At 48.0% G+C, this 18,681-nt stretch overlaps 1 protein-coding gene and 1 pseudogene across 3 annotated transcripts in view; one reads left to right on the top strand and one right to left on the bottom strand.

Annotated features, from left to right (window-relative positions):
- The window catches only part of USP32 (ubiquitin specific peptidase 32), a 212,039-nt gene extending 208,832 nt beyond the window's left edge, over positions 1–3,207 (top strand). For all 3 annotated transcript variants that reach the window (XM_054536994.2, XM_063718751.1, XM_063718752.1), the window contains one exon: positions 1,020–3,207. In XM_054536994.2, the coding sequence (XP_054392969.2) occupies positions 1,020–1,193 (174 nt within the window). In that variant the 3' untranslated portion in view covers positions 1,194–3,207. The remainder of the gene's footprint in view (positions 1–1,019) is intronic.
- A 3,333-nt stretch (positions 3,208–6,540) lies between these two features.
- Positions 6,541–9,054, bottom strand: LOC100936278 (protein FAM106C-like; annotated as a pseudogene).
- Positions 9,055–18,681: the final 9,627 nt, after the last annotated feature.

Genomic DNA, 18,681 nt, shown 5'->3' with positions numbered 1-18,681 from the left:
TTTCTGTTACAATCAATATATAGATGCTGTCAGTATTAAAGGAACAAAAGTGATATGCAGAGTAGGGAATGAAAACATGAGTAGTGAGGAAAAATAAAGAGTTAGTTGACCGGGTGCAGTGGCTCATGCCTGTAATCCCAGCACCTTGGGAGGCTGAGGCAGGCTTAGGAGGTGTATCACTTGATGTCAGGAGTTCAAGACCAGACTGGCCAACATGGTGAAACCCCATCTCTACTAAAAATACAAAAATTAGTTGGGCGTGTTGGCACGTGCCTGTAATCCCAGCTACTTGGGAGGCTGAGGCAGGAGAATGGCTTAAACCTGGGAGGTGGAGGTTGCAGTGAGCCAAGACTGCGCCACTGCACTCCAGCCTGGGCAACAGAGCAAGACTCTGTCTCAAAAACAAAACAAAACAAAACAGGAGTTAGTTCATGCAAAAAGCTCCTATCTTCTAGACTGTTAGAATTTGATGGGGTTGGGCCGAGCGCGGTGGCTCACGCCTATAATCCCAGCACTTTGGGAGGCCAAGGCGGGCGGATCATGAGGTCAGGAGATTGAGACCATCTTGGCTAATATGGTGAAACCCCGTCTCTACTAAAAATACAAAAAATTAGCCAGGCGTGGTGGCACACGCCTGTAGTCCCAGCTACTCGGGAGGCTGAGGCAGGAGAATCGCTTGAACCCAGGAGGCAGAGGTTACAGTGAGCTGAGATCGTGCCAGTGCACAGCAGCCTAGTGACAGAGCGAGACTCCATCTCAAAAAAATAAATAAATAAAATTTGATGGGGTTTTAGGTCATTCTTTTTTGACTTGTCTATGGTCAAAATATTTTCCCCAAAGCAAACATTGGAAATAATGGGGCTCATTTTAAAGGGGCAGGTGTGAGACAGCCAAACTAGTGAGCTTATTGGAAGCAATCAGGTTTAGTAATTACAGAGGGTTGGTCTTCCCTTTCCTGGCAAGGATTTAGAGCCATAGTAGTGATGGCTTTTTGTTAAAGGTTTTTCTTGCCCTTTCAGGAACTTCACCCTGATGAAATTGACACCGACTCTGCCTACATTCTTTTCTATGAGCAGCAGGGGATAGACTATGCACAATTTCTGCCAAAGATTGATGGCAAAAAGATGGCAGACACAAGCAGTATGGATGAAGACTTTGAGTCTGATTACAAAAAGTACTGTGTGTTACAGTAAAGCTACCACTCTGGCTGCTAGACAGCTTGGTGGTGAGGGAGATGACTCCTTGTAGCTGACATTTGGCAAAAGCGTCACTGAAAGGCAAGCTAAATGTAGTTATTTTATCTTGTGACCCTGAAGCACAAAATAAAAATTCTAATTAAAATAGTTAAGAGTAGTAATCATTTTATTTTGAAGTCTCATACAAGCTCTCCAATAGAGAACTTTCAGGCAGATCCCACCATTAGCCTGTAAACAAAAGGTTTGGCACCAGCCACCTGGGACCAAATAAGAATTCAATTGTGCTTGTCCAGATATGAACAAATATGTAGTGAGTATAGAGTTTACCAATAATCATAACAAATATTAAAGATTTCCTTGGAGTCAAAGTAAAAAACAAAAAATTATAATGTTGTCTAGGGACGACATGATATGCTACCTCCTTTTTCCTGAAGTTTTATTCCATTATATTGACAAGATGGAGAAAGCAAGATCATGAAGGTGTGCAAATGATTCTTACGGCATGGACGAGGATTTTTCAATTTAGTTTTTAAACTGTTTCCATACCCTTTCTTTGTCTTTCTTGCTTTTTGTTTTTGCCGTTGTGTTTATGTTTGAGACACAACCAGTCATTGGTGGCAGGGGCATATAGTGGTCAGTCTGAAAGGGAGGCTCTCTTAAGAGCTGTGTGCCTTCCACCCAGAGCCTTGTGGGAGACCCAGTAGAAAGAAACAGCATCCTGGGAAATCCAGCTACCATGGCCCTCCCAGTGGAGGCATCTTACATTTAGGATACTTCAAGTATCCTCAGAAATGTATTCTGCACCCCTGGCCCCACCCATGCTGAGGGAAGGGGAGCAGTTGCCAATATTTGCACCATCTTCACATGCACCTGTTGCAACAAGAGCTTCTGGGAAGGAAAGCGGCATTGGAGCTAGATCACGTTTCACAATTAGTTGTTGTTCTTTTCCGTGTTTGTCTTGCACTTTAAAAAAGAGAGAACACATGCAAATGAACTTACTTGTGTGTATTTGATGGCTCTAAGGGCTATAAATTACAAACAAAACACATCCCAGACATTAGGAGTTCATAAGTGTATTTAATGAAATTGGTGGTTTTAGGAAGTCAACTTTAGTTTTGCTTTGTTTGCATGTCCACTAATTTTTTTATTTTGATATTTGTCTTTTTTTTTAATTTTACAGTAGTCATCGAAAATTATGTTTCTTTGCTTCATTTTTTTCTGTAATCAAGACTGGAACAAAAGTATAAATATTATTTATTTCAGGTAGCATTTTTTTGTGTAGTTTTTTAATATATACTTGAAGGAAATGTTTCACCTTATTTTTGGTCTTTGTTTATTCATTTAGACCCTGCAAGTTGATTCTCATTAATTGTCAGATTCCACTACCCTTTCTTCCTCATAGGTAGTAATTACCAATGTAACTAAGCATTTGTGTTCTGATATCTGAGGCCAGTAACTATTAATATCTAGTTCTCAGAGCATTTGGAAAGGTTATCTTAAATGGCTACCTAAATTGAAATCCTTTTCAGAAAAAATATAATTGCAAGTAGGTAGGAGTGGCCTAAATTGCCTAATGTAATAAAGTCAGACAAAATGCATACTTTATAGTTTCAAGATTTTCAGTATATAAAATCTGTCCATTCCCATTAAAAAGTGGAAGATTTTAAATAATTTCTTTACAGATGTTTTATTTAAGCAGGTAGCACAATCTACTAATGTTGTTTGATCTGTGTTTGTTATACTGGTTGTAATTAATTTTTTTAATTCATGAACTAGCAGAAAATTTATTAAATTAACTATTAACTACATTCACCTTGTAAATTACTGTATAAAACTTGTTGACAATGCACTGACTTTAGAAAGATGTTAATGTACATAAATAGAGTGTAAATAAAATAGTGTTGATGTACTGAAATATGAACTGTATAAAAAGTATTGGTAATTGTATATGGGGTGTACCTGTTTATCTGTAACTATTATCCAAACAAATTAAATACTGTGGATGCCTCTATGTGCTGTTTTTCCTCATAGAAGTAAACACAGAAAGTCAAATTCTTCAGCCTCCCTCTCTGTGATCCTGTTTTAATTCTCCTACTTGAATAATTTCTTTCTGACTTACAGAGGGGATGCTTCATCTCTGAGGTTGGAAACTGTAGAGCAGGATTGCCCAACTCCTGGGCTACAGACCAGTACCATCCATGGCCTGTTAGGAACCGGGCTGCACAGCAGGAGGTGAGCGGCAAGCTGTATTTAGAGCCGCTCCCCCTTGCTCCCATTACCACCTGAGCTCTGCCTCCTGTTAGATCAGCAGTGGCATGCCATTCTCACAGGAGAACGAACCCTATTGTGAACTGTGCATGCTAGCAATCTAGGTTGTGTGCTCCTTATGATAATCTAATGCCTGATGATTTGATGTGGAGCAGTTTTATCCTGAAACCATTCCCCCCATCCCCCTAGTCCGTGGAAAAATTGTCTTCCACAGCACCAGTCCCTGGTGCCAAAAAGGATGGCAACCACTGATGTAGAGGGTAGAACAAGATCCCTCCAGTGACCAGGTGGCTTTAAACATGGCTGACATCCCTTTTAGAAAGTTATGGCAGGGAAGCAAGTAGAGAGCAGGGGGTAAACTGAGGATTGGTGCCTACATTGGTACCTACAGTGGGTCCTACAGGCATTTTTGTGCAGATCAGGAGATGAAGAGAAGGAAACCTCATTTGCATAATGCCTTGAAATGACCCTAGGTTTCTAGGGGGCACCGAGAAACCAGAGATGTCCCTAGTTGTCTGTCTGGGAGATCCAAGGAGACAGCTGGCAGTGTTGAGAAGAGATGAAGGTGACAGCTGTAGGTCCTTCACCTTCAGCTTCTATTTGTTCACCTGTAAAATTAAAATACCTAACACTCAGGCTTGTAAGAATTAAATGATGGACACAAATGCCTGGCACAGTTGCTGGTAAGTGCTCAATCCAACGATATTCAATCCTATTTTACAAAGAGGGTTTTTTTTGGTTGTTTTGTTGTTTGTTTTTTTACCTCCTTGCTATTCTGATGCTAAAAGAGTTTAATAGTCCTCTGTTCACATTTTCCAAAAACAAGAATACACATTAAAAATGTATAAAATGGTCCAGGCCCAGTGGCTCACGCCTGTAATCCCAGCACTTTGGAAGGCCAAGGCAGGCGGATCACCTAAGGTTGAGAGTTCAAGACCAGCCTGACCAACATGGAGAAACCCCATCTCTACTAAAAATACAAAATTAGCCGGGCGTGGTGGTGCATGCCTGTAATCCCAGCTACTTGGGAGGCTGAGGCAGGAGAATTGCTTGAACCCGGGAGGCAGAGGTTGAGGTGAGCTGAGATCACGCCATTGCACTCCAGCCTGGGAAACAAGAGCGAAACTCCGTCTCAAAAAAAAAAAAAAAAAAGTATAAAATGAAACATGTTGAATCAGCAGCAGTGGCAGCTTGTTTAAGGAAAGGAACAAAATTAATACAGAAAGTCAAAAAATGAAGCACAACTCTTTTTTAAGTGCCAGTCTGTTTTTAGGTTTCCTTTTCTTTTTTTTTTTTTTTGAGACGGAGTCTCGCTCTGTCACCCAGGCTGGAGTGCAGTGGCACAATCTCGGCTCACTGCAAACTCCACCTCCCGGGTTCACGCTTTTTTTTTTTTTTTTTAAAATAGAGACAGGGTCTCTGTTGCCCAGGCTGGAATGCAGTGAGGTAATCATGGCTCACTGCAGCCTCGACCTCCCAGGCTCAAGCAATCCTCCCACCTCAGCCTCCCCAGTAGCTGGGACCACAGATGTGCACCACCACACCCAGCTAATTTTTGTATTTTTTTTAGAGATGGGGTTTCACCATGTTGCCCAGGCTGGTCTCGAACTCCTCGGCTCAAGCTATCTGCCCACCTCAGCTTCCCAAAGTGCAGGGATTACAAGTGTGAGCTGCCATGGCTGGCCAAGGCTGTCTTTTAAAAAGCTAAAAATGGGCTGGTTCAAGACCAGTCCGAGCAATATGGCGAGACCTCATTTCTACTAAAAAAAAAAAAAAAATCAGCTGGCTGTGGTGGCCCATGCCTGTAGTCATCCCAGCTACTCGGGAGGCTGAGGTGGGAGGCTCGCTTGAACCCAGAAGGTTGAGGTTGCCTTGATTGTGCCACTGCACTCCAGCCTGGGTGACAGTGAGACCTTGTCTCAAAAAGCCTCGGAAGGACTGGCCTAGGGAGATGGGCAAGCATTTTGTTTCTAGTTTCTGAATGGCCCTGTGCATTGAGAGAGGTCTTCGGCCTCCCAGCCTCTCTGGCTGAAGGTGGTGATTCTGCATGGAGTCTCTCCACCACTTGGTGGCATTGCTCACAGTGACTTCTTACTTCTAAACACCATTGAATTGGAGCAAGTAGATGATTTGCCACATTTTTCCCAGCTAGTTTGGAGGCTGAATACAGAATTTTACTGGGACACACCAGAATGTGTAAGTTGGGGAGCGGCGATCCCAGTTTCTCTTGATAATGTACCAACGGCTTCCTTAGTATTGAAATCACAAAGTCAGAAATGCACACACCTCTATGATCAGAGATCCATACGGGAGAGAGCAACAAAAAGAGGCCTTTTAAGTTTGCCAGACTTCCTGACCAGTGGGAAGCAAGAGAGTAGATAAGTGTGCAGCAGTCACAAACCCAGGCCTATAAGAACCTAGTTGGGAATAGAATGTAAGAGAATGGGGAGCGATGGGGACGCTAGTGTGTTCTAGGCACATGCCCATCTAAAGGCTCCATGTGACTGTTGTCCTGCAGGAATGTGGGCCCCAGTGTTCACCAAACCTTTTGTTTTGTTTTGTTTTTCCCATGAAGAGAAGCCAGAAACCCAGATATTAATACAAAGTATCCAGTTTAGAAGTGTTGGTAAATTTTTTTAACTTTGAACATTGTGCTGCCCAAAGAAGGTATCTGCAAGCCGGGTACAAACCAGCAGTTCATGCCCTCTGGTGAGCAGAAAGGTCATAGACTTTTGAGCCCATTATGTCGGAGGTCACATTCTAGTTCGGCTGTTGCAACAGCTGTAAACGAAAGTTTTCAGATTTCTAATGCCCAGTGAAAATACCAGTTTATTTCCAAAGGTTATTAAAAGGAATAGATCATGTATGTAAGTAGGCACAGAGCTTGCCACCTATTAGGTACTCAAAAGCATTCTTCCCTCACTTAAGGAAACAATACAGGCATAATATAACAATAATGTTATGTTCAAGTTCATTATCAGGAGGCATACACCCAAACAATAGGGGAGTGAGCACCTACCACGTACAGAGCTCTCTGCTAGTTTCTCTGGGGGCAGCAGTTCCCAACCTGGCAATTCATCGGCATCATCGGAATCAGCCAGCAGCTTGTTGGATATGCTGAGTCCAGAGTCCTGCCCATATTACACCTAATGTTCTGTGCCTATTACACCCAGATTTATGAGATCCTCCTCTCCCACGCAGTCCGAGAATCTGCATTCTAATAAGTTCCTCAGAGGAAGCTCTTTCACAGCCAGTTTGCACTGGTCTGTGGGTTGGTCATTTATGGAAACCACTGCTCCAGGGAATGAATCATTATTTCCAGTCTCATTAGGGAAAGATGATATGCATATGCACACATGTAAGGAGGAGTGACAATAATTAGCCAAAAGCTCTGTAGACATAATTGCCTCTGATGAAGTGCTGACTGATGACGTCGGACACTAGGCTATTGACAGTGTACCCCAGGGAAATGCAAAAGGGAAGCGAACTGCCTCATGAAGTGAGATTAGGATTACTGGGTCAGAAGTGTGGAGAGGGTGATTCAGATGGACAAAGGAGCAGAGGCAGGATTCAAGTGATGCGTTTCGGAGGCAGTGCAGCCTGTTTGTGCTGAGTGGAAGGTGCACGAGGAACATAGTAGACGGTAACAGGAAGGCAGGAGCTGTGAAGGCCTTTGAAGTTCAGGCCAGTTGTAATAAAAGTATTTCACATTGTCAGGTATCTTGGGATGGTTGCCAAACATTTTTCTATGGTTTGTATAAATACATATCCATTTTATTTATGTAATTTATGTATTTATTTATTTTAGTTTTTTTTTTTGAGACGGAGTTTCACTCTTGTTGCCCAGGCTGGAGTGCAATGGAGTGATCCCAGCTCACTACAACCTCCGCCTCTCAGGTTCAAGCAATTCTCCTGCCTCAGCCTCCTGAGTAGCTGGGACTACAGGCATGAGCCACCACACCCAGCTAATTTTGTATTTTTAGTAGAGATGGGGTTTCTCCATGTTAGTCAGGCTCGTCTTGAACTCCCAGCCTCAGGTGATCCACCCACCTCGGCCTCCCAAAGTGCTGGGATTACAGGCGTGAGCCACTGCGCCCGGCCTATTTTAGTTTTTTTTTTTGAGATGGAGTTTCACTCTTGTCACCCAGGCTGGAGTGAAGTGGCACTATCTTGGCTCACTGAAACCTCCACCTCCCGGATTCAAGTGATTCTCCTGCCTCAGCCTGCCAAGTAGTTGGGATTACAGCTGCACGCCACCACACCTGGCTAATTTTTGTATTTTCAGTAGAGACAGGTTTTCACCATGTTGGCCAGGCTGGTCTCGAACTCCTGACCTCAGGTGATCCACCCGCCTCAGCCTCCCAAAGTGCTGGGAATACAGGTGTGAGCCACCACACCTGGCACATATGTATCTATATTAGACCATTTTATTATAAACATAAGTTCCGTTTGCTGTAATTTCTCTCTTTTTCATATTCACAATCCGCTTTGGCTGGAATTTCTCTTGATAACAAACTTTAGACCTTCCCACAAGCCCAAGAGGAACTCACAGATGGGTGCTAGGCTTGAAATGCCCCAAGAAGACTGAAGGAAGTGGAGGAGGAATAAAAAAGGAGGCAGAAGGGGGAAAACCTAGAAGAGCTCTGGACAGGGAGGAGGCATGCCAGAGAGAGGAGCCCAGTCACAGCTGAGTGCAGCCCAGGAAGGAAAAATGTGCCTGGTTGGAGGAGCTCTCCAAGGACCTTGGGGTTAAGGGGACGGGGCTTCTCTACTGATCTAATGGTTTTTTCAGTACCACCCTTCAGTTATCTGTAGCAGGATCCTCTGCTGCTGATGGCCAAACCCCAGTGCCCACTGGGATTACAAATTGGGGAGGAAGAGGGGGACTTCCACATTAGGGATCAGCAGGGAGCCTCCAGAATGGAGTAGGAGATGCCTACGGTCATCATCAGAGGCTGCCATAGCCCCAGGTTCAGAGCAGTCATCTTAGCTGATGCCATGGAAAGCAGTAGACCAGAAGTCCAGTCCGCAGTGTTTGCTCTGCACTTGGCAGAATTGTATGACTTTGGGGGTCACTTGCCTTGTCCGCGCCTTGGTTCCCCCTGTGAATATTGAGCGAGTTGCATTAGGTCAGTTGTCTTCAGCTTTTATTTTGAAACAACATTGAGACCCGACCCTTTCTTCCAGACATTCCAGCCACATTTACCTGAAGGACCCATAGCTAAAGCAGATGAGGTTGGAGTTACTCGGGTTGAAGTGAGGGTGGGGGGTGTAGTGCTGCCTGGGCAACCGCTGTGGATTGGATGTCCGCTAAAGCACCTGTCACCTCTAAGCATTCAGAAAACCAAGCACGCAGTGCTCCAGTAGGGTCTGAGGAGCTCCCAGAGAATTGTCTCCAGCAAGAGGAGTTGACAGTTGCTCCCAGGAGAACACTCTCATTTGGTCTGCTGGAAATCATGGCCATAGGGTGGGCCTTTGAAAAGGCCATTTTGCTACTCAGTATACTGGGTAGCCAGCTAGAGTGAAGATGCCACAGGGAGTTCCCGGAGCAGTCAGCCTGCTGCCTGGCCTCTGTTCCCTGGACATCCATAGCGAGCAGCCCCAGGGCCTGTGGCCTTTCATTGTTGTGCCAGCTGGAGAAAGTTACTGCTGCCAATCCTTGTTTGCAGAGCTCTCTGCAGCACAGAGCTGCAAATAAACATCCTCTCACTTGGGGAGGGATGGGGGAAAGGGGAGGGCTAAATCATCCAAAACATGTTCATTGAGTATCTACCACTTAGCTTAAAGGATAGTCCTGAGCTTGGAACCAGAAGAAACGCTGGAGATAGGCTTAGACATTTACTGGACTTCTATCTGCCAAACCCCATGCCATGCATGTTTCCCTCGTGATTTGTAAATGCTCACCACAGCTCTGTGAGGGATGCATGATCACTCCTTTTTCTAGATCAGGAAGCTGAGGCTCAATCAGGTTAAGTCACTTGCCTGTGGTGTCACACAGACGGAACAGTTCTGAGCTGGATTCAAACCCAGGTTCATCCAGCTGCTTCTTTACCACCCTACCTCCCCCTGAACTGGAGTCTGTGATCCACCACTTAGCAACTCCTGGCACAACGGTAGTCACCCTGAGCCTCAGTGGGCTCATCTTTGACAAAGGATCAGGGTCACCATGACCATAGCTACATTAGAGGCTTGTAATAAGCCCTGAATAAGAAAGTGAGTGTGAAACCCTTTACAACCAAGGACACTTGTGCAAAAGCAGTGTGTTGTTACGTAAGGAGAGGAAGTGGGTGTCCCCAAAGCAGCTCCTCCTCTTATTCCTGGAAGATGATGTAAATAGTCATGCAGGCCTCTTGATGGAGAGTGATGTCTTAAGTTTGTTCTATTCACTTCTGATGGCCCAGGGACCTTAGCAGCTGGATAGAGAGAAGAATTGAGGGGGATTAGATGGGGAGATAGGAACAGGGAGGGAGAAAGGATTCTGGATTGAGTCAAGCAAAGACTGTAGTTCCAAACTGGACTTTGGAGTATCTGATAGTATCTTATCAGAGATTTAACATGGATGTGATCGTTTCAGAGGCAGGATGGGAAGGACAGGAGTCCAATATGCTATTGTTGTGAAAGCGGCCACCAGCCACAGCAGCCATGAGAATCTCGTGCTCCCCACTGGCCCCCTGCCAGACCGGGCTACCTAACTATGCTTCATCCACTGAGGACAATGCCTTCTCCCTTAAACTGGGGCCTTTTCCTTCCTGGCCTTTCCTGGGAAAGGAGAGAACAATTGAGTCTGATCATTTATCCCCAGCTGTTTATGCCCCAGTAGCGTGGGCTTTAAACCAAATACCACATGTCCATCCGGACACCATGGCAGACTCGTCACGTGGCCGGCACACTCCCCGGCTGCCTGCCCCTCTCCTGCATTCATTCAACTCTGACTCTGCAGTGTTCCAGAGCAGCCCATTGTTTTTTCCCCTGAGGTTAAGAGCCCAACTCTGGTTTTCTCATCTCTCCTCTGGATGGTAGTGGAAATGTTAGGCCTCAATCCAAAACTGATATGTATTCAGAAAAAAAGAAAGAGAAAGAGAAACCAGTCAGGCCTAATTTGAACTGGGGAAATAGCCAGTGTAAATTTGGAGGAAAATTCAAACTCCACAGCTGACTTGAAAAATGTCAGCATTGGCCAGGGGCGGTGGCTCACGCCTGTAATCCCAGCACTGTGGGAGGCTGAGGCAGGTGGATCACGAGGTCAGGAGATTGAGACCATCCTGGCTAACATGGTGAAACACCATCTCTACTAAAAATACAAAAAAATCAGCTGAGCATGGTGGCGCATGCCTGTAGTCCCAGCTACTTGGGAGGCTGAGGCAGGAGAATTACTTGAACCCAGGAGGCAGAGGTTGCAGTGAGCCGAGATTGCGCCACTGCACTGCAGCCTGGCGACAGAGCAAGACTCCATCTTAAAAAAAAAAAAAAAGAAAAGTCAGCCTCCAGGGCCTGTACCCACCTGGATGATACCCCCTTGGGAGGGGGCAGCATCAGAACCATGCCTGCAGAGGCTTAGGTGTACTTGTGTTTACGTTGACAGTTCATGCCTGTCTGGAGCATAGGCCAGCTCTGGCCCCACTCCCTGAAGCATCACCAAATTCCAAGCAGTAGTGTCTCCATGAATCTGCGAATCTGCTGTTGCTGCTTCTTCTTCTTCTTCTTCTTTTTTTTTTTGAGACAGAGGGAGTCTCTCTCTGTTGCCCAGGCTGGAGTGCAGTGGCGTGATCTCAACTCACTGCAACCTCCGCCTCCCAGGCTCAAGTGATTCTCCTGCCTCAGCATCCCAAGTAGCTGGAATTACAGGCATGCACCACCACGCCCGGCTAATTTTTATATTTTTAGTAGAGATGGGGTTTCACCATGTTGGCCAGGCTGGCCTCAAACTCCTGACTTCAGGTGATCTGCCCACCTTGGCCTCCCAAACTGCTGGGATTACAGGCGCGAGTCACCGTGCCTGGCTGTGAATCTGCTTCCACGCTGGCTGTGTTTTCCTGGTTATAGCAGCCTCAGGCTCAGTGAAAGTTCACTCACTGTAATGACTCAGGTTTCACTGGTTCTCCCTTATCCCCCTGCAAAGACCCACTCTCCCTCTAAGTACTGATGGCAGCCTCCAGAGGGTATCTCAAGTGTGCTCTTAAACTAGTCCTTTCAGCTGCCGTGTGGTGTCCTCTGAGAGGGACCGCCCGATCTTCTGGGCACCCCTCGCCCAACGTGACCACTGCCTCTAGGCATTGCCTCCCAGGCTGGAACCCAGGGGCCAGAGTTGCTCACTGCTCCCTTCACACTCCACGAAGGCTTTCCCAAAGCAGAGCTGTTCGTATTTCCACAAAATCACCTTCCCCACCTCCCCACCGAAAAAAAAAAAGAAATCACCCTTCCCCACCCTCCCAAAAAAATCACCCTTCCCCACCTCCCCCCCAAAAAAAGAAATCACCCTTCCCCACCTACTCCCCAACAAAAAAATCACCCTTCCCCTACTGCCCCCCCAAAAAAAGAAATCACCCTTCCCCACCACCCCCCCAAAAAATAAATCACCTTCCCCACCTCCCCCCCCACAAAAAAAAGAAATCACCCTTCCCCACCTCCCCCCAACCAAAAAAAAAGAAATCACCCTTCCTCACCTCCCCCCAAAAAATAAAAAGAAATCACCCTTCCCCACCTCCCCCCACCAAAAAAAAGAAATCACCCTTCCCCACCTCCTCCTCCCCAGCCAAAAAAAAAGAAATTACCCTTCCCCACCTCCCCCCACAAAATAAGAAATCACCTTCCCCACCTCCCCCCGACAAAAAAAAAAGAAATCACCCTTCCCCACCTCCCCCCCAAAAAATAAAAAGAAATCACCCTTCCCCACCTCTCCCCCACAAAAAAAGAGAAATCACCCTTCCCCACCTCCCCCCCACCAAAAAAAAGAAATCACCCTTCCTCACCTCCCCCGCAAAAATAAAAAGAAATCACCCTTCCCCACCTCCCCCCACCAAAAAAAAGAAATCGCCCTTCCCCACCTCCTCCTCCCCCCCACCAAAAAAATAGAAATCACCCTTTCCCACCTCCCCCCACCAAAATAAAAAGAAATTACCCTCCCTTTTTCACGTGCGGCTTCCATTCTCCTTATGCCCCTGGTGTGAGTCCCAGAGGCTGAGTGGTTGCCACACTGAACTCAGAGTCCCTCCTCCCCTACATCTCTACATCTCTGAAGCTTCACTTGGACCCAGCTTGTCATACCCAACCCTATTCCCTTAAGAGAGGTGTCTCGCAGGAGGCCACTGAGGCAGTAGACCCAGGCAAGTCTATCCTGTCATGTTGCAAGCAGCTCCTGATGTGGCTTGACCTCAGGGGCTAAACGAGGATACACAGCTTCATCTAGAGTAGAATGAACCCCTATTCAATAGCCTCATGGAGATTGGGGACAGACCAGGCAGCAGAATGGAGGTGCAAAGCCACCTAGGGCTCAAGGACTGGGAAGCGGATTCCCTGGGGAAGACACATGGAGCTAGGGAACAGCAGAATCTGAGGATCAAGCACCTTGTACACCCAGACCCCACATGTGGAAACCGCTGTTCAAGCTGTAATGATACCAGGTTGACTGTGTCAGCCCCTGAAGGAAAGCTGGCATAAATAGAGCCTGGAAAACCAGGCTTATCTTTGCCCAATGGGCAAGGTAAATATTTAGTCCCAGCCCTGGAATGGTGCCTGGTAGTTCCATTCTTTGCTATCATTTCTCCTTTTATTCACTCGTGCTGCAGACATTTGCCACCTGCCCTCCCTCTATGTGGCCAGCCTTGGCCTGGGCACTTCGACGCTCTGATGACTAAGATGTGATCCCCCATTCTTTTCCTCAGGGACTCTTGCTGGGGGAGCAGACAAGGAGCAGAGATCAGGTCAGGCCTCACAGGCTGGGTCTTGGCTGGCACGTAGACTTCACAAGAGGAAGCAAGACTGCAGGGAGTGGCTGGGGAGAGCGCTCCAGGGCTAGGGTCAGCACACATCCCAGCTTCCTTGACTGGCCTGGCGATTTCTGCATCCACGCTTCCCTGTAAGCGTCCATGTAGAAATACAGAACAAGAAACACTTTGAGGCCAGCAGCACTCAGTATAAGGGAAGCAGCAAGGACTGCCGGGTTTGCAGATCTGGGTTCAATTCCCCATTTCGTCATTCATTCGCTGGCAAGGGACAATTTCCTTTACCTTTCAATTTTCTTCGGAAAAGCAGTAGAGTGTAGCATTTGTAAGTGGGCAGACTCAAGTATCAGACTTTCTGGGTTCAAATCTCAGCTCTATTTGTTTTTTGGGGGGTTTTCTTTTTGTTTTTTGAGATGGAGTCCTGCTTTGTCACCCAGGCTGGAGTACATTGGCACGATCTCAGTTCACTGCAACCTCCATCGCCCAGGTTTAAGCAATTCTCCTGCCTCAGCCTCCAGAGTAGCTGGGATTACAGGCACATGCCACCATGCCCGGCTAATTTTTGTATTTTTAGTAGAGACAGGGTTTCAACAGGTGGCCAGGCTGGTCTCGAACTTCTGACCTCAGGTGATCCGCCCCCTTTGGACTCCCAAAGTGCTGGGATTACAGGCATGAGCCACCGCACCCGGCCAAATCTCAGCTCTATTTGTTAGCCTTATGTCCTGTGTATTTTGTTTCCTCATCTGAAAATGAAGAAAATAGACATACTCATCTCCGATCATTATTCTAAGGATTAAGTGCTATACAAAGCACAGCAAATAATTTTGCCACATGCAATAGAAATTAGTTTCTTGAGGAATGTGGCAATATCTGCAATTTTACATAGGCATTTACCCTTTGAACCAGATCTCTTATAGAAATCTATCCTAAAGACACACAGTCAAAAATTCAAGACGGGCACGGTGGTTCATGGCTGTAATCCTAGCACTTTAGGAGACAGAGGAGAGAGGATTGCCTGAGCTCAGGAGTTCAAGACCAGCCTGGCTAAATGGCGAAACCCCGTCTCTACTAAAAATACAGAAAGTTAGCCCGGCATGGTGGCAAGTGTCTGTAATCCCAGCTACTTGGGAGGCTGAGTCAGCGAGGAGGAAATCTACAGGCAGATGGGCCTCCAATGCCCTCCCAGCTGCCCTGTCCACAGGAAGCCCAACACCAGAATCACACAGGAGGGAAAACCCCTTGATCGGTCTGTTATCAGTTGCTGGAAGGTGCGGCCCTTTAGGGAGGGAGGTGACCGGGAGGAGGAAGGAGTGGCAGCAGGCCTGGGCTGTCAGTCTCTTTCTCTTGCCCACCCTTCTCTCTTGGCTTCAGTCTCCCTCTTATAAGTGGGATGGAGGCAGGGTCACCAGACCTAGTAAATAAAAGTACAAGACAACCAGTTAAATGTAAATTTCAGGTAAATAACAAATAATGCTCTGGTGTAAGTATGTCCCGTGTAATTTAAGGATATACTAGATTTGTTATTTATCTGACATTCAGATGTAACTGGGCAGCCTGTATTTTGTCTAGGTGAACCCATCTAGACAAAACTGAAGCCAAGGGTGGGGACAGGGGCAGGCACTCATCCTGTGCTGGGGGAGCCTGTAGCAACTCTACACAGGATAGGCTGGTGGGAGGCAGAGCCAGGGACAGAGCCAGCAGCAGAGAGATGGACACGTGTGTAATCCCGTGGCTCCTGGGGAAGTGGGAGAGGAAGGGTTAGAGGAAAATGAAATGGGAAATTGGTCCCCAACCCGATCAATCCCCACAGTGAGAAAGCAGGAGGAGCCCTGGCCGAGAGCCCGTTCTTTCAGGGATGTGGGCTCAGCCTGACTCTGAACTCTGCACCTGCTACCCCCCAAGGCAGGACATAAGAACCGCAGGGCAGTCCTGGGGCTCAGAGGGCCCCCTTTTCTCCCTCTGATGCTGTGGGTGACCTTAGACAATTCTAGATGAAGGTCAGGCTGGGAGATCTTCCTCTGTAAATTATTCTGTGTATGGTTGGGACAGAGTGCTGAGGGATGTCCCTAAGTGTCTGGGCAGAGAGGTGGCCCCTTGAAGGGTCTTAAGTTTTCTCCCTTGGATGGGAAAGAACTGCCACCCACCACAGATCAGAGTTCATTATGCATCACTCTGCATAATTCCAGCCTCTGCCCAGTGTTCCCTACTCCCCACCTTTGGGTCTTGCCCGTCCTTCATTGCTCTCTCCAATAAAAAGAATCACCATAATAATTATAAATGATTGAATATCTTCTCTTGTCCCAGCATCTTGTTTCATCCTGACAACAAGCCCATGAGGTAAATGCTGTCATCACCCCCATTTCACAGATGAGGAAACTGAGGCTCAGAAAAATGAATTAAACTACCAAGGGCACCTAGACAGTCAGCAGTGGAGGGGGTTCCGCCCCAGGCCGGTGTGAGTCTGGGCTGCATGCCTGGATGTTTCTGCATTCCTCTCTTGGCTTCTGTGTCGTAGACCTGGTGCTCCTGTGCCTGCTGTGTCTGCCTGCCCTGCAGTTGGGAGTCTTGGAGAAAGAGCCCTGACTAGGATTTTCCTCCCTAAATCCTCTGTCCCTGGCACAGAGGAAATAATAGTGTTTGTTGAAAGATTAAGGCCGGGCATGGTGGCTCATGTCTGTAATACCAGCATTTTGGTAGGCCGAGGCAGGTGGATCACCTGAGGTTAGGAGTTCGAGGCCAGCTTGGCCAACATGGCAAAACCCCATCTCTACTAAAAATATGAAAAAAATTAGCTGCACGTTGGCATGCGCCTGTAGCACCAGGTACTGGAAAGGCTGAGGCAGGAGAATCACTTGAACTCAGGAGGTGGAGGTTGCAGTGAGCCGAAAACGTGCCACTGCACTCCAGCCTGGGCAACAGAGTGAGACTGTATAAAAAGAAAGAAAGAGAAAGAAAGAAAGAAGGAAGGAAGGAAGGAAAGAAAGAAAGAAAGAAAGAAAGAAAGAAAGAAAGAAAGGTAGGAAGGAAGGAAGGAAGAAAGAAAGAAAAGAAAGAAAGAAAGAAAGAAAAAGACTGGAGGGAGGGAGGGAAGGATGGAAGGAAGAGAAAGAGAAAGAGAAAGAAAGGAAGAAAGAAAGAGAAAGAAAGAAAAAGGAAGGAAGGAAGGAAGGAAGAAAGAAAGAAAAAGAAAGAAAGAAGGAAAGAAAGAGAAAGAAAGAAAAAGAAAGAAAGAAGGAAAGAAAGAAAGGAAAGCAAGCAAGAAGGGAGGGAGGGAGGGAGGAAGGAAGGAAGATTAAGTTTGTTTGTTTTTTCTTTTTTGAGACAGGGTCTCTCTCTGTTGCCCAGGCTGGAGTGCAATGGTTCCTGCACTCCTGGGCTTAAGCCATCCTCCCACCTCAGCCTCTCAAGTAACTGGGACCACAGGCGTGCCACCACGTCTGGCTTTTTTTTCCCCCTCGTAGAGACAGGATCTCCCTAAGTTACTCAGGCTGATCTTAAACTCCCGGGCTCAAGTGATCCTCCCGCCTTGACCTCCCAAAGTGCCGGGATTACAGGTGTGAGCCACTGCGCCAGGCTGAAAGACTAAATCTTGATGGAAGATTAAGTCTTGTTCCAGAATGCACCCACATCTCTTCCCTGTGTCCTGCTCCCCTGCCCCCTTCCTGTCCTCTAGGCCTTGCCGCAGCTGACACTTGGAACAACCTGAGGAGCCTCCCACGTGTCCAGCCGAGGGCTCTGCGGAAGGAACTGACTCTTCTGTCCCGCAGCTCTTCTCCAAAGGAAGCCCCTCCCTGGGCCTTGGACATCGTCCTTCGTCCCTGGGGGAAAGAATGCCTTTGTCCCTCTCAGATAAACAAACAGAGCGGCTAGGACATGTGTAGTTCGAGGTGCAGGAACAGTTCCCCAACCTCAGAGAGGCCTGGCCTTCCTTCTGAGGTCCCAGGGACAGCAGGAGCCCGGGACAGCCAGGCCCAATTAGATGGGGGGACCAAGGGTAGCCCCTTCTGCAGATGGATGAACCGAGGCCCAGAGCAGGGAGCATGCCTCCGTGCCCATGGAGCCACCAGCTTCCTTGCCTCTTCCCACCCCAACACACACACAAGCTCAGAGCCTCGGGGTTGCACCACATCGGGGGCACCGTTCACAAGGCCGTGTCGGTATAGGCGCCCCCTGGAGTTTTGAGACACAGCAGCCTGCACGAACCATAAGCAGACATCCACACCGCCCCCATGACTCTGGGCCCCCTGTAGACCCTCCTCAGCCCCACCTTCCTCCCCCACCCCCACATTGTCAGATCAGCGCCACAGGAAGCAGGGCCAGCAAGTGTGCAAACCAAGAGCCAAGATGGGGAAGTTTATTTTCCAAGAACAATCTAAACACATGGGGAGTATTTTTAGCCCCTGGCTCCCACCCGGATGCCGAATCTAAACAGGGGGCCAAAGAGGCGGCCCACTGGGGATGGAGAGCAACCGGCGGAGACGGGTGGGCCAGGGTGCTGCAGCCCCCACCCTGCCCCTGGACACAGATGGCTCAGCCAAAGGAAAGAGCCGGCCAGGGGAGCCAAGGAGGTGCAGGGGAGTGGCCCCAGGTTCTGACAAGTGCCCTGTCCCTCTCTGTGCCTTGGGGCTTCCTTATCCGTGCCGTGGGAGGGATAAGGCCACCCCAATGGGATTGCAGCATGGCCCCCACCTGGCACACAGTAGGCACCCCAAAATGTGCTTCATGCTGTGCTGGGTGCCAGCCAGTGACCCTCAGAGAAGTCAGGATGTAGGCAAAACCATCAGCCCGTGAGCCTTCCCCAGGCCTGGCCAGCTACAGTGAAGGAGTGAAGGCCGGTGTGTGTGTGTGTGTGTGTGAGTGTGCCCCATGCAGTCACCCACGGGGCATCAGAAATGAATGAAAGGAGGGCTCGGGGCCAGGCTGGACCCTCTTTGTGAATAAGGGGATTCTCCTCCCTCGCCCTCAGAGGGAACTGTCTCAGAAGCCAGGCCAGACTGGGCACAGGGAACTCAGAGCCACCGTCCCCAGGGTGGGGGTCTGCTGGGGGTGGTGGAAGCCTTATGGAGGGAGTGAATTTACTAAAAACAGGAAGCTCTTCATGAACACACGCATGTTCACAAGAAGGAATGTCATCAGTGGAGGCCTCTGGAGGTGGGGGCCAGTGCCCGGGGTGGGCTGCCCACTTCTGCGGTGGCTGGCCCTGGTGACTTGGCTGGGAGTTGAGTGCTGGCAGCACCTGCTCTGGCCTCTGGGCCACAGGGAGGGCAGGCAGGACA

This window comes from Pongo abelii, chromosome 19, assembly GCF_028885655.2.
Source record: "Pongo abelii isolate AG06213 chromosome 19, NHGRI_mPonAbe1-v2.0_pri, whole genome shotgun sequence".
Taxonomy (NCBI): domain Eukaryota; kingdom Metazoa; phylum Chordata; class Mammalia; order Primates; family Hominidae; genus Pongo; species Pongo abelii.
The sequence above is the reverse complement of the archived record's forward strand: the minus strand, read 5'-3'. Positions and strand labels throughout refer to the sequence as shown.